The sequence below is a fragment of the Macaca mulatta genome, chromosome 6, assembly GCF_049350105.2.
Source record: "Macaca mulatta isolate MMU2019108-1 chromosome 6, T2T-MMU8v2.0, whole genome shotgun sequence".
NCBI lineage: Eukaryota > Metazoa > Chordata > Mammalia > Primates > Cercopithecidae > Macaca > Macaca mulatta.
In genome coordinates, this window is record NC_133411.1 from 101,250,169 (window position 1) to 101,266,641 (window position 16,473).

The 16,473-nt window shown below is 36.5% G+C and overlaps 1 protein-coding gene across 8 annotated transcripts in view; it reads right to left on the reverse strand.

Moving 5' to 3' along the window:
- Window positions 1–16,473, reverse strand: part of MCTP1 (multiple C2 and transmembrane domain containing 1) — a 596,052-nt gene that overhangs the window by 177,779 nt on the left and 401,800 nt on the right. For all 8 annotated transcript variants that reach the window (XM_015140441.3, XM_015140440.3, XM_028850075.2 and 5 more), the window contains 2 exons: window positions 12,634–12,820; window positions 6,860–6,953 (listed from right to left, as the gene is read on the reverse strand). In XM_015140441.3, the coding sequence (XP_014995927.2) occupies window positions 6,860–6,953; window positions 12,634–12,820 (281 nt within the window). The remainder of the gene's footprint in view (window positions 1–6,859; window positions 6,954–12,633; window positions 12,821–16,473) is intronic.

Genomic DNA, 16,473 nt, shown 5'->3' on the forward strand with positions numbered 1-16,473 from the left:
TTTGTCTGCAGTACAGGATTGTATACATATACTGGTCTCACATAAAATGAATTAAGTAGCCCTCCTAGCAACTTTGGTAAGGAAGCAGTCAATTACCTCCTCAAAGTAATTGGTAAACACATTGAACAGCTTAGACCAAGGACAGAGCCCTGTAACCCACTTGGCATCCCCACTGACATCAATCCTTTAATAATTACTCTTTAGGCTTGACTATTTAGTCACTCACAAGTCCAACTATACTATCATTTAACCCAAGTATCTCTGTAGTAAGTTTTATTTTTTTTTCAAAAACCTAGTTAAATATAGATCCTCTCTATTTGTAGCATTTCCTTGATCCATTGTTCTAGAAAACACATCACTTATTTGCACAATTATGTTGCACTGTAACAAAATATTTTTTAAAAGTTTAATTTTAAACAATGATTCTAGCATTATGAAAGTATTTCTTCAAGCACTGATTGAAATCCTAGAGCTAGCCCTCTGAGCCAAATCAGCAATTTGCTATTTCTTTACTCAAAGGATCATTTTGTAATCTTTGTTCTACAGAACCCGATTAATTATTTTACAGTATTTCTCTTTCCCTCATTTCCCATTGATAGTGGGACCACCACTTTCTCAACCCATAGTCCTTCACCTCTAGCGCATATCAAACCCAATTATCAATCTCTTTTGTCATCCCACCTATTCTTCCAGGGCAGTATCTTCTAACCATGTGACCTGCATATGAATCACACATGATTTCTGTAATTCTCTTTAAAACACTGGCTCAGATTCAGGCTTCATCAGCCCTTGTGCTAAATTATCATTTTCATTCCTCTTTTTGGAGATATTTGATAACAACTGTTTGGTTTTAGAAGAACACTTTTTCTATATTTAGAATTTGGCTACGTTTTAAAAATGCAATTACTAAAGAAAGTAACTTTAATTTCTATGTAAGATGTGGTGACATAAAAGAAGGAAGAACAATGATTTGCTTTCTTTCCCTGTGATATTTTTATTTGTTTAGGCTCATTCTTAAGGAAAAGATTTATATAGTATTAATACATTTATCATGTATATGTGTATAATATTGTTTTTTAAACCAGGTATAGTACCATGATAAGAATAGCAGGTGTTGTGTATTTTTGATGGATTATAAATTGGATAAAATGTCTGTCTTCTCATGGTATATTATCTCCTTAAAAGTCTTCTATGAGCATAATTATTAAAAAGCAAATGGAACATTAGCTTATGTAATGGAAATAAAGCATACTTTGCTTGAGAAATGTCCTATATATTTTGTGTTAACACTTAAGGTTTTTGCTTCAAGCAATATAATTTTCAGATCTTAAGATAGTAAAGTTAAGAAACTACAACTATTTGCACACCCTCTCTTGTATTTGGTAGATTATTTTATCCTTGATAATATACCAAGATGAAGGACTTCCACTATATTTTATACAGTTCTTCGAATGAAATTACGTAGAACTTAAAGGATTTATATTTTATTTTCTTCCAACATAAATTTTAAAGAATGATTGTAATATCTAAGGCTGCATTTATCAGACATTGTCAATTTTATTAAATATGATGATGACAATTAAAGGCACAAGCTATTAATTCAAAGTGCTACAATTCTATTTTAAAAAGCAACTTAGCAACTTCTTCCAATTGAGCAATTGTATCCTACAGCCACTTGAAGTAACAACTGCATATGTCTTAAGCTATTTGCTAGAGTAACCCACCAAAAGTTAATTTTTTTAAAGGACAATATCTTGTCTATGTCAGGTATATGTGCTTGGTATTTCTCCAACTGTATGTAAAACTTTCAAAGATCAGACTTGCCTTTTTCTGTACAGCTGCCTTTTCATTTTCTTTCTCTGAATAGACCCATAATGTTCAGGGAAAATATCAAGAATAATAAATCCAAATCTTTGTATAAAATATACCTTCATGACACACTCAAGCTGGAAATCACAGGAACCAATAAAAATGCAGGCAGCCTCCTGATAATGAGGTCAGAAATACAAATAAATTTACTTTTAATGAAGACTGGAGGCACAGTAATCAAAGTGTTAAAATTCATTTCATGCATATCTCATTTGCTTCTTAGCTGATATTTACCACGCAATTCTGTGAGAAAGTAGAGGCCTAAGATGCTCCAGATAAATGGCTCAATTAATTGTACAGAGGTAGACCTCTTTGAGCTGAGCCAGAGCTGTGAGCTCTTTATTAAAAGCACTATTCTGTAGCCCATAACCTTGTTCCTTGACTCCTCTCTGGTTTCCAATTTAAACAAGTCCCCATGCGGCCTGCTCTAAAGGGCTTTGTCTCCCTGTCATTGTTAAGAGAGCTGAGGCATCCTGGAAGTGTGAAATCAGACCTCATGAGTTGAACGGTTCCCCAGGGAACGCCGGACTGCGCAGAAGGTCAAAGTCATGGGCCGGACCATCTAAAAGTGTCTGATCGCCGGTCTGTGACACAGCAAGTTGGGGGTGGGGGTTGGGGGGGGGGGCGGGAGCTAGACTGAAGAGGACTGAAATTGAACACATCTTAATTAAAGCCCACAGACAGCAAAACAAAATGTTTTCTAGGCAGCCTGTCAAATGGGGCTTAAATTTAGCTCTGCTAATGAATCTGAGCTGCTAACTGTTATTTCTTAAGATAATAAGACTCTCACGGAAGCTGATAAAAAAACTGTAGCATGTCTTTTTCTGCTGTTTTGTTACTTAAATATTTTCCAACAATGAAGACAGTTTTCCAAAAGAAAAACATGGGAAAAGTCTATGCAAATAAAGGGGTAGTAAACATCTCTCTTAATAACTAGTAGGTTTCCAGACTACCGGGCTGGCAAGTCGCAAGTCTTTATGCATAGCCTTGTTTTAGAAAAAGATACGCTCATTTAAAGGGACTATTTCAGTGACACATTCTGTTAATTGTAAAATTCTCTCTCTCTCTCTCTCTCTCTCTCTCTCTCTCTCTCTCCCCCCCCCTCTCTCTCTCCCTCTCTCTCCCCCCACCCTTTTTCTCTTCCTCTCCCTCTATTGTTTCCTGAAGGAGATGGTGCATTAATTTGAGAGATCAATTCACCTGGTGTGGAGAAGTTTTATATTAGTGGACCTTTTAGTACAGTGAAAAGGTAGGACATCTTTTGAAGGGTTTCACAGTTCTCCCATATCGCTGTTTCTGAAACTGAGTGGCTGGTCTCCCTGGGGAAGCTACGACCTCTTCCTTAGGAGCTCAGAAAAAAAAAAAAAAACACACACACACACACACAGAGAAAGAGAGCGAGAACCCAGGGGAAAATGAAATGAAGGGGAGGGCCGCAGGAGAACTCTTTTCTCCTTCTCCTCTTAGAACTTGAAAGAACCAATAGGCCAGGTCTAAATACTCTGCAAAGAAAGCCTCACTCAATATAGGAGACTTGGAATGTTCTGTTGAGGCAGAAATTAGGCCCTGCTCAAGGAAAAGAATAATCAGAAGCTAAAAAAGACAAATGATAACACAAACTATTTCCTACCACCCAAAGAAAAAATATTTCTTCGCCGCCCCTGCCCTCCCACACCCCACCCCACTGGCCTTTCCTCACGATTTGTAGAATTTTAAGGAAAACTTGATCTAGCTGCAGAGAGATCTTCCCCAGTGAATGCAGGGCCAGTCTCTAGGTCTTGCTTTGATGGTGCGGAGAGACATTAACCTTTTCACTGGTTAGTTGAAAGGTAAGTAAGTTGTACTGAGAAGTATTTTTCAGTGACTCAAACTTTTTCCCTTATGAAGAATTTAGCTGACCAACTTTCCAAACCACAGTGCCACTTTCTCAGGCTGTGAAAAGATGCCCACAATTTGACTGAAATCTCAATCCACTCTTGTGCCTTGCTCAATGCATGTGTATGTGTGGGAGTTGTAAATGGAGGCCTTAACCACCAGAGTTAATCTCTTTTTAAAATCTGTATTAACCTTAATGATTTGAAGTGCACTGTCCAACACTGGGCTATTGAGACCAAAGAAAAAACTACCCTCGACCATCAACAGTTTATTAGGGGCTTAACTGAAGTGACCTACTGTAGTAGTGTTCAGCTGAACAAGGCTATAGGCTTTTTGTGGAAAGGGAAAGAATTGAGGGTTTCATTAAAAAGTAATTTGTGCTTTATACTCACTCATTCAAAGAGAGTCTCAATTGCTCTTTATTCACACAGAGTTAATACAGTATCACAATGTTTCTCAATGAATGTGTTGTAACAAAAGAAAAATTTTACATTTTGAAAGGGAAAAATTCTTTGTAACCGTAGTAAGATTGATGGCTACTTAAAACACTATAGACTCTTTCTTTCCTGTGCTCATGTCTAATGATGGAATATTATAATTTAACATATTTTGCTGAAACAATGGGAGTTTAGCTTTATGTTCAGATCATTAAAAATATCTAAAAAATAGAGCTAAGTTGGTCAAATATAAATTTGTCTCGTTAGACTTATTTAGAAAAAGTGTTCTGAAACCAACCGTGTATCTTATAAGTAACAGGCTCATTTGTACCATGTCAGAAAATGTTCTTGCCTTAGCACAGACAGTTACCAGTGATTTAAAATCACCCCTCTACATCGACAAAATTCCTAAATGGATGCTAACTTGAGGACTTGAAGACAGCGCTAGTCAATTGCCTCTTTTCAAACTATTGCCTAATAACTTGTAGAGCCTAACTGTTATTATCCACTGAGACGCACATCATATCTTTAAAGTTCTTTGAACAAGTAAGAGAGAAAGCAGACAAAAAACTTTCTTGTGTCCCAAATTTAATGACAAAGACAAGGAAGCATCAGGATACACACATATATGTGTGTGTGTGTATGTGCGTGTGTGTATTTATATATATGTGTGTATATATAAAGTATTTATATGTATTATTTATACTTTTCAAAAGTAAAAATAATTTTTAAAATTGGTAGTATATTCAGACATTTCTGACTCAAATATATAGTCTTCAATTTTTGCCACCATCACAAATGTCGTAAAGACCACAGAAGGTCCAAGAGTGAGCAAGGTCAAAGACTGAATTATCTTTTTGCCCCTGAATAGTTCAACATCTCTCTTGTTCAATTCAGAGCACATTAGATTATAAGGTCAGCATGAAATGGGGAATCATTAGATTTATATCTCTAAAACTGGAGGAAAAAATGGAGACTCTGTTATTTAGTATTCCCCAAATTAATGTTCATTTTATCAAATGAAAATTACGTCTCATTGAATCCCCAGGGGAAAGGCTATTGTTATTCACATCAATTTACATAGAACCATTAGGAGAGAAATATCTCTATTTTTTTCCAGCTTTGAGAGAACATGTATTTTAACTTCCATAGTGGCATACAGGCCAACTGGGTTAATCTAGTTTGCATATTCATGAAGTTTGAAAATCAATGACAGCTTCTCTCCAAGAGAAGACAAACTTATACAATTCTATCCAATTGTATAATGGACAGGTATGTAAGCTTTTGAAGTAAATGGTACATGCATTTTTCTAAAAGAAATAATTGTGCCAGATTAATTTGATTATAATCATACTAGAAAGAAATTTCATAAATAGGAAAATGTATACATTTTACATTAATTGTTTTGTACAAGGAGCCAAATTAGCATATATGCAAATATTACAAACAACCTACTCTCCCATTTTCAGGTATGCCTGTTTTGAAAAAATATGTGACAACTGTTATCATCTTCTTGATTACAAATGAGTTGATAATTACCTTTTTAAAGGAACTGTAAACTAATATTTTAAATTTTCTCACACATGGTCACTTAATAGGCAAATATTAAAATATAAAAATATTGCAGTTTTGGAACAAACATCTGCCATTTTCATTTGAAGACATGTTATCTTTTATTTGTTTTTGATTCTGTTGAATGAATTAAAGAAGTGCACAGTGATTTCAGATCCTTGGATGGTAGAAAAAGTACATTTCTTCCCGTGAAATAAGTTTGTTACCTCATTAGGATGATGTGGCTGAATGTTCACAATGGTAAGCATATTTCCAGAATGATAAATTGATATTTTCTTCAGAAACAGTGAAATTTGCACAAATTGGTCAAGCCAGTCCTATTTATTGTCTAACTCGAGATGGATAATTTAAGGAACAGTATAAACATACCCCAAATCCTTATGAAATTAAATCATAAATGAATGGTCACATTGTTATAAATTCAAAATAATGATTTAATTCTGGAAATTGATGAAATAATTGCCATCAGCCCGCTTGTTAATATGTTACAGAAATAGCATTATGCAAATCAGGAAGCTTTAAGAGACAAAGCTAATGTGGACATTTGTATAGCCTTGTTTCCTACTTTAAGAAATTTCAAACAATCTAGAGGCTTCGTTTAGATCCAAAATTATCTCTGGGATGTGCCAGGGAATTTGGACGACTAATGAGTTGGATCAGCAACCCAAATATCAAGAGTTCATACCAAATGATTGAGTATTATGCATCTAAACTTTTCAGTGAAATATCCAACAGATTTCATGCATGTTTGAATTATAAGTGTTGATGCTATGAGGGAAGCTGATTCTGTATAGCATTGGTTCAATACCTGGAAATAACAATACCTGGAAGAAGTATTTCTACTACATTGATTAAACTTTGAAGAAGGCAACAATTCAAAAATCATTTTGCTTTTTAGTGTTTATTTTTAATACGTTACCCTGCCTTTAAAAAGCAGAGTTACTATAAAAATAAGGGGGTTGGCAAATATTTCTAAGATCAACCCTGAATCTTTAAATTATTTACTTTGATGATCCATCAGGTGAAATGCAAAGTTGAATTATTAAATGGTGTAGACTTCGTGTGCTGCTTGATCTGAGCAATAGGAGAATTGCATCATCTCTTACCAGTGACGTCAGCAGCCATTAACCCTTCCGCTCTGATGACTTTCACCTGGAGAAATCCCACATCTTTCAGGTTGTGAAATATCCTCAATGGGCTCTGAAAGACCCCAACATCAGTATTAGAAAAGGGAGGTCCCAAGGAGTCTTAAAGAGTGTGCTGAGAAAACATTACATTTTTTAGTTTATCTTCAGACTTTGGGGGTAAGAAGATCAACATTAAACATTAATTATTTTTTTTTTTTACTATTTTCCTCTTGGTGAGTTTTGGAAATTGCATGCACTAGCTGAGGATTAAATTACCTAAAGACTGTTTTCTAGTATTTATTTCAAAAGACTTATGCAATTCTACATAAGAACTTAAGTAGTTCTACATAAGTAAAATACATACATAATCTTTTAACATAAATCAAGTTGATGACTAAAAATAAATTCAGGCTGGGAGCGGTGGCTCACGCCTGTAATTCCAGCACTTTGGGAAGCTGAGGCTGATGGATCACAAAGTCAGGAGTTCAAGACCAGCTTGGCCAAGATGGTAAAACCCCATCTCTACTAAAAATACAAAAAAAAAAAATTAGCCAGGCATGGTGGAGGGCACCTGTAATCCCAGCTACTCGGGAGGCTGAGGCAGAGAACTGCTTGAACTCAGGAGGCAGAGGTTGCAGTGAGCCAAAATCATGCCATTGCACTCCAGCCTGGACGACAGGGCAAAACTCCAACTCAAAAAAATAAAATAAATTCAAAATAGTAATTTTTCTTAAATTTATAGTTTTATTTGCCATTTTAGTATGTATAGAATGGAAACTTTGATGCTGCATAAGGGGTTCAAGGTGTCATTTGTGTTTCTTCAGTATAAATTACCCTTCCACCATCATGAATCTACACCACACACACACACACACCCCCCCCAATGTGGATAATTGTTACTATATAACTAGATTTTCTGAAAGAATAAAAAAAAACACATTTACTCCCATAAACAATTATCAATAAATGGTGAACAATAAATTATGGAATAGATATGTCTGTTTCCTTTTTTCAATCTCCTCTAGCAAGCAAACCACTCCAAGAAATTTTTTCATCTGTAGATATAATGGTTTGGAGATTAGTGGGGTTTTTAAAATTTTTTTATTTTTATTTTTTTAGAGACAGGGTCTAACTCAGGTTGGAGTGCAGTAGCGTGATAATAGCTCACTGTAACTTCCAAATTCTGGGCTCAAGCATTCCTTCCACTTCAGCCTCCTGAGTGGCTGGAACTACTAGCATATTTGCTTATTTTTGGTGCAACCATACTTGGTTAATTTGTTTTTAAAAACATTTTAAATTCTATAGAAAAAGTCTTGCTATGTTACCCAGGATAGTCTCCGATTCCTGGCCTCAAGTGATCCTCCAGCCTTGACCCCCAAAGCGTTGGGATTACAGACATGAACCACCACTCTCAGGCTAATTATCAATATTAAATCTCACGTTGTTGGATATGTAACGCTCTTCAGTCTTTAGGGGTAAGAAGGTCAACATTAAGTTAATTATTTTTTTCTACTATTTTCCTCTTGGTGAGTTTTGGAAATTGCATGGGCTAGATGAGGATTAAATTACCTAAAGACTATTTTCTAGTATTTATTTCAAAAGACTACTGTAGTTCTACATAAGTGAAAGACAGACACAATCTTCTACAGTCAATCAAAGTGATGACTAAAAATAAATTCAAAAATAAATTGATGACTAAAAATAAAAAATTTTCTTAAATTTATAGTTTTATTTGCTATTTTAGTATGTACAGAAGTATGGAAACTTCAATAGAAAAAATGGATCCAAATGATAAAATCTATTTCACTTCATAAATTAATAATGGTGGTGTTTTATAAGTGTAGCACTTGAAGGAATTAAAAGAGGGAAACCAATACAATAATTCAGAAGTCTAATTAATGGGCACAAATACTTTGAGAGTAAAATGAACCAACAGAATGCTAATGTGCATTTGTTTATTTATACTTCGTAGCATTTTTCTTACAACGCGATCAGCACTTCTACTCAGTAAATCAAAGGTACTTCTTTTTCATAATCTATAAAATGTTTTATAATCAGAGAACATAACATACTTTTGCATAATAAAGTTAGCTATTAAAATGTTACTAGAGTAAAAAGCACTCCCATCACCATATTAATAATGTGAGAATACTGACAAGCAAAAGCTTACTGTGATAGGAACTTTATCAGTCCCGTATGACCAGTCATTGTTTACACTGAAACTATGACCTTGGTATACTGAGAGGAGGAAATGTGGATATATGAGTAATCTCACAGCCTAACTTTTTATAAGAGTGTTTAGCATGAGGATTAACTGTTAATCTTTTATTGTTTTTAAACAGTTATTTATCACCAAAAATCTATTTAAAATACCCAGGTGACAAGGTTCAGTAAAAATGCACTTCTCTCTCCATTTAAATTCCTGTAACTGAAGGGTTTCACTGTGGGGGCATTAGACAGCAGGGTATAATTCAGAGGTTTGTAGGCATGTTGTGTTCCTACAGTAACAGCAAGTTTGGAAAGTTTCTTATCTCAGAGCTTACACAATGTTGTAAATCAGATAAGTCTCTGACCCTAATGATGGGGAACAGTTTTATCAAAAAAAAAGGTTTCTATACTTTAATTTTCAGAGGCAATTTAAATCAAGTTCTATTTTGACTAAAACAAATATAATCAGTCCTTATGTCTGAGAATCATTTCACATTGGTAGCCTCATTCCACAGACATATTGTCTTCAGGTGCTTTGGCTCTGATCCTCTGCTTCCCATTTGGAGTAGTAATTATTGTTTGAAGGTTTCATTTCCCCAAGTCAGCTGACACTCCATAATATATTGCAAATTTCAACGGTTAAGGCCAGTGACACATCGATTATAATAAGAAGTAATAAATAAATACATTGGTTTAAAAATGTAACTTCATCAAGAGGTATTCCTGCCTTGCTATTTATGGTTATTTTAGAAGGCCTAAAAACCCGGATGGCTTCTGAAGCCAGAAATTTCCATAGCAGAGGAATCTATGATTTGCTGTGAATCCTTTCAGCCCTCAATAGATGGGAAAAGATTGAAATGCTCTGGAGAGGAGTCCTCTTTATTTTTTTAATGAAAGGCTGTATAATATATTTTCTCTATGACTGCAGCAGCTGTCAGGGAGAGCATCTCAGTTCAGCTCTATTACGGGAGAGGCAATACCCCATCCTATGGCATCGAGATGCTCTGAGGGGCCAGAGCTGATTGACAGCTTGTCACCGTGACGTCTTATTCCATCTCTGTTATGGAGAAAATTAATGTCACACCACCAGCCTTATGACTCGCTGTCATCTTAGAACCGCTCACCTTTTATCAATGCTCTAAATAACATTTCAAGCCCATCGTCTCACGGTGGACAATCCGGTCAAGGGACATTAAATCAGATGACTGTGAAATGTCATAATAAAAATGGAATGCTAACAACTTCTTCTCTAAACTAGCTCCTCTGGTTTTTAAACTGTGACAAGGGGGAGCAAGGGTTCAGCATACCCGTTCTGAAAAGGTCATACAATTGCTCTTGGTCTACTACCCATTACTACCCGCCCCCTATTGACCTTCCCTCATTTCCTCCCCCTAAAAGAGGAAAAAAAAAAAAAAATGGAATTAGCCATCTTTTCAGAATGTGGTGATCAAAAAATGGCTCACAGAGTGATGTTTGTTTACTTTGTGGGACTTCAATCCTCAGCAATGAACAGCTAAACAGCAGCAATGGAGGGCTTTGTTTAGGGCTGCTTCATATCAGAGTGGGGGCAATTCATCTGCTCCCCTGACAGTGACCAGTGTCAAACTCCCAAGTTTGACCTCAACTTTTAAAAATACACATGTTCTTGCAGGAAAATATAGAAATAATTCTCTAAACAACCTCCATTATATGTTTCTCCAAAACAAATGATATTTCAGATGTGATGTGCCATTCATTCATTCATTTCATGATCCTTGTTATAAAAAGGAAACACACTGAAGCCTGATCCATGGGTCTTTGTCCTTTCATGGCTATGAGTAAATATAACAGATGTGCTATGTTGCACATAGTGGCTTAGCAGCAGGTATGTCTCTAGAGGGAGGTATAGGCCTCTGCCTGAAAATCAAGGCTGAAAAAAAAGTATGTTTAAACATGGTTCGTTTTTTAATATATTGAGCAGAATACAATGTGAGAATTAAGTCAAACGTCTGCATAATATTTTACATTTTATTGAAAAAAGACATGGAAACAAATACTCAAATTCTGAATGGAAATGGCCAGTTGCCATTCAGTCATCCAGTAAAAAGAAAAAAAATTAATAATAGGTGGATTACTTCTAATTACCTAGGCAGCAATATCCCTTAATATATGGGATAATATCAAAATATTAATTCATCAACTATAATATTATAATGCCTAGAAGAATTTTTATATTAATATACTGATTAACTCCATTAAAATTGTTGTAATTCACGAGGCTCACTTCTGGTAACAGAAGAATATGTTTTGGTGGATACCACAATGTAAAATAATCTTCATAATTGCAATTATATATGAGAAGATGTCACACAATATCTTAGGCTCTTAGGTAGTTTAAAAATATATACTATTTAGCCTTGCTAAGTCACCTCTATTAAACTGTTTATGATAACACCATTGGTGGATGAGTTGTACAAGCATTAGCAGACAGCTGATTCAGTGGAGATAGCCAGAATAAATTTGCTGAAGCGCACATCCTGCTAATCTGTTTGAAGAATATTGTAGAGCATTAGTACCAGCACTTCATGTTATCTGCACAGCCTGATAAGGTACATCTTTATTAAATTCAGTTATTGAAAGGATGTCAGTCAGCAAATAGGAATATTTTAAAGTCCAAAAAAAAGTGGTTCTTTGTTAGTCGGAGCTTGGTTTCATGGCTGAGTGTCTAGAGGAGCCTTCTAAACACCTGGCGGCACTGTACAATACAAGCTTTGTCATTTTAAGTGGAAAAGCTTTTTCTCCCAGCTTCATGGGTACTAAGGCATTTACTTTTTCAAACCTCCATTGAGAGAGAATGGTGGAGTAAGAGCTCCCCTCTCTGTTGATTCAAGAAAACTACATGGTGGGAAATGTCCAGTGGGAGGATGCTGGGAAATAGTAAGATTTGGTTGTGAATATTTCAGTTTGGTAAAATTTGAGTAGGGTAGTCATTTTAGTGATTCACTATTCCATACTATCGTTCCACATTCGATCAAAAAGAAGGAGCCTTCCTTTAATTCGATTTCACATTCAATTAAAAAAATTAAAGAAATGAAGTGAGGCTTTCCTGAGCAGCTGGAAATAAAAATCACTCCTGTGAATACTCTTTAGTTACCAAGGTACTAATTACCGTAAGTACCATTAACTCCATCTCAAACTTGGAAAGACAAAGAAATTTTAATTGCAGCTACAAAGAATCAATAAATTAATTTTAAAGTCATGTTATGTAAACCTGGCCTTCCTTTATGGGCAGCATCCCTGCATGATAAAATCATTGAGTAAAATCTCAGAATCCAGAATTTGCTCTGGAAGAGATTCTAGAGAAGATCAAGTCTCTAGAAGACTTGGGTGGGTAATGCAAGTGCTTCTGCAAAGGTCTGGGTGGCATTTATTTTCACTCTGCTTTTTACTTGTGCCAATTCTTCCATCAGACAGCTTCTCAGAAGTACTTCTGTCCCTCCTGGTAAATTGTTTACAACCTCTTCTAGTCACATGTGACTCTAGAAGGAGGAGGGTTACATACGTACATATCTCTTTAATATCTCCTCTCGTTCCTTCTGGTCCTCCAGGGAGTTGACGGAGAGGTCAGAGATGCTGACTGTGGCTGATGCTGTCAGAGTGACCAGCAGCACCAGGTGTCCCTCACCCTCTTCCAGCTGCAACTCCAGCTTGTGCGTCTGTTCCCTACTGAGGGCTGACAGGTCGACCTGGCACCTAGAGACAAATGTTTTGAATCAGCAAGTGGCCTTTTTTGTTTTTTGGGTTTTTTTTTTTTTTTTGCCATATCAAACAGCTGTTCAGAGCTCTATGAAAAATAAATCAATAGAAATATTATTTGGACCACTGGAAGAAAACACCTTTCAAGTCAGCTGACTTTCTTAACAAAATTCAGACCCTAATTATCATAGGGTCTGTAATTGTTTATTTCCTGTAAGATACAAAAACTATGCTAATCTGAAATTCTACTATTACTCACTGTCACGGTATTCATAAAGTGGTAAGGACTTCCTATCTCTAGGTGGCCTAAGGAATTAGGTCACTGGGGCTTTGCTTATAGAAAAATGATGTGAGCTATCTAGAGAGACCAACAACCAAAATTCTGAATTTTTGTGTTACTTTTAAAAAATGGATGTTTCCCCCTCATTCATAAATGTTATTAAGCGGTGAATAGAATATGTACCATTGTGATGCCATACGTTTTACATTTTTTAAAATCATGCCAATATATTCACAGTACACTGTATAAATCTAAATAAAAACACATAAATCTCCTTAAAACATAATAGCTCGAGTGTTATGCACCTGAGTTGTGCTAAGAGGGACTTTCTAATGTGGCAGTGCATGCTCTGTATGCCACTCTCTCAGAGCTAATACCTTGAAAACGCTTTTCATAAAAATGTCAATTGATTTTGAAGAGAAAGGTAATGTGGTGACCACAAGGCTAATAAACTGAGAAAGGTGGCAGGCACGAGTAAAAGGCATTTAAAACAGGAAATAGCCAATTATAAGAATAAATGTGGTAACCTACCATAAACTGGGTGGTCAGAGACAGATTAAACTCTTGCTGTTTCTTATTCCTCACTCTATTTGGTATTTATGGTTCTGCTTTTAAACTAAACTCCTATGGACAGTGTTTCAAAGCTTATAGTTGAGTTCAAACATCTCTTTAGCAAGAGTGATCGCAGATATTGAACCGAAGTCCAATATTTCAATAGGCCTTTTATTTTTGCCTATTGGTTAATATGAGGGATGTCTGGGACTAGATACAAATGGGAGGAAGAGGAATATTGATGTAAGAAAGGAAAACAATAAGCAATGCCCTGGTCAGTGGCAGAAAGTCTGTGTGTACTAAATGCTAACTATTGAGAAATTGAGAGATTAGAGTCTGTACAAGTCTGGAAACATCTTCCTGAAGTTAGAATATATGTCAAATAACTGCACTGTTTCTGCTATCACAATACCCATTCCAAGGTACTCTTGTGCTGTCTCCTCAAACTCTGAAGGGTGAAAAAACATATCACATCCCTTATCTCATATTTTAATTTTAATTGGAATTGAGTTCTTATCAATAACACCTGGAACAAATTGAGGTTAAAAATTTTTACAGTGGAAAACAACCATTCAAACACATTCTCTAATTAAAAAAAAAAGGTATTATCTTTAGAGATCTTTCCAGCACCTGACACACTGCTGGGCCCACAGTTTGTAACTCTGACTTGGATAGAGAGTATACTACTAGAGAATTGACGAGAGACTATAATTCAGGCAATATTTTTGGTTGGATACAGTTGGAACCAAAAAAAGTCTTTCGCTTACTTTGTTGTTTCTTTTTTTCCACTCACTTTGATCATGCATTTCCCGGTCCCTTCCTTTTTTATATGAAGCTGCGGCACTCTTAAAACACTAAAACACATTGATGTCTTCTGAAGGATTTTCTTCTATGCCCACCACCACTTTGTACTGATCATATAGATGTTGGTTTCTCTTAATTTATATTAGTCATTGCATTTAATGCTTTACGGGTGGGGAAGCTGCTCTCAAGATTATATAAGTTAGGCTTTGCAAACTGGCAGTTTTCAGACGGAATCTGATCCATAGATTTGTTGTTTTGCTTGTGCTAAAAAAGTTTTGAATATAAATATTTTTAAATACAAGGTAAATGTCCTCTGAATTAGTTACTGTTCCCCATACTGGCCTATTTCACTTAATTATTCTACCTTGCTCCAGTAGGCAGAAGGATTCGTGATTCTTGGAGTCTGGCTCTGTCGCCCAGGCTTGGAGTGCAGTGGCGGGATCTCAGCCCACTGCAAGCTCCGCCTCCCGGGTTTACGCCATTCTCCTGCCTCAGCCTCCCGAGTAGCTGGGACTACAGGCGCCCACCACCTCGCCCGGCTAGTTTTTTGTATTTTTTTAGTAGAGACGGGGTTTCACCGTGTTAGCCAGGATGATCTGGATCTCCTGACCTCGTGATTCGCCCGTCTCGGCCTCCCAAAGTGCTGGGATTACAGGCTTGAGCCACCGCGCCCGGCCAGATTCGTGATTCTTGCCGTCTCCTTAATTTACCAATGAGAAAACTGAGGCTAGGGAGGGTACATGACGGAGGTGAGACATATGGTTAGTTATTATCGGAGTCCACTTGAACCTAGGACTCTGGAATCCAAGATCTAGGCTTTTCTCCACCACTCTAAGTAATCATGCATCCCAGGAAGAAGCACTGTTAACAGTGCTTCTCAAACTGGGTAATATCTGGGCTTTTTTATTTTTATTTTAATTTTTTCGAGACCAGGTCTTACTCTGTTGCCTAGGTTGGAGTGCAGTGGTGCGATCATGATCATGGCCCACTGCAGCATTGACCTCCCGAGCTCGGGTGATTCTTCCCACCTCAGCCTCCAGGTAGCTGGGACTACAGGTGCGTGCCACCAGGCCTGGCTGATTTTTTTTTTTTTTTTTTTTTTGGTATTTTTTTGTAGAGATGGAGTTTTGTCATGTTGCCCAGGCTGCTCTTGAACTCCTGGGCTCAAGCAGTCCACCCGGTTCAGCATTCTAAAGTGCTGAACGAGCCACCACACCCAGCCCTGGACTTTTTGAGACAGAGTCTTATACTGTCACCCAGGCTGGAGTGCAGTGGCATGATCTCAATTCACTGTAACCTCTGTCTCCTGGGTTCAAGCGATTCTCGTGTCTCAGCCTCCCAAATAACTGGGATTACAGGTGCCCACCACCACACTTACCTTTTTTTTTTTTTTTTTTTTTTTTTTGTATTTTTAGTAGAGCTAGGGTTCACCATGTTGACCAGGTTAGTGTCAAACTCCTGACCTCAAATGATCCACCCACCTTGGCCTCCCAAAGTGCTGGGATTACAGGCATGAGCCACCACACCCAGCTGACTTTTTTCCCTCAAACCTTTATTTTAGGTTTTGGTGGGCACATGTGCAGGTTTGTAATATAGGTAAACTCTCCTGTCACAGGGTCTTGTACAGATTATTTTGTCACCCAGGTACTAAGCCTAGTACTCAATAGTTACTTTTTCTGATCTTCTCCCTCCTCCCAAACTCTGCCCTCAAGGAGACCCCAGTGTCTGTTGTTCCCCTCTTTGTGCCTGGACTTATTTTTAACAGAAAGAATTATCTCAGTTTCCAAGTATGAAAATATGTTATTTTTATGCTTTAAAAATATATATAAACCAGAGAAGAAAGCTATAAATTATTGTTCTTATGTGATGATTAAGAAAAATTTATAAATTGAATTTTGAAACTATGAAATAAATTTAAATTAACAATATAAATTTATAGGGAATATTATGCTTTTCTGTAACAACTAAAATTTTAGTATTGGGTGTACTCATAGAAATAGTTTATCTCAGGTCC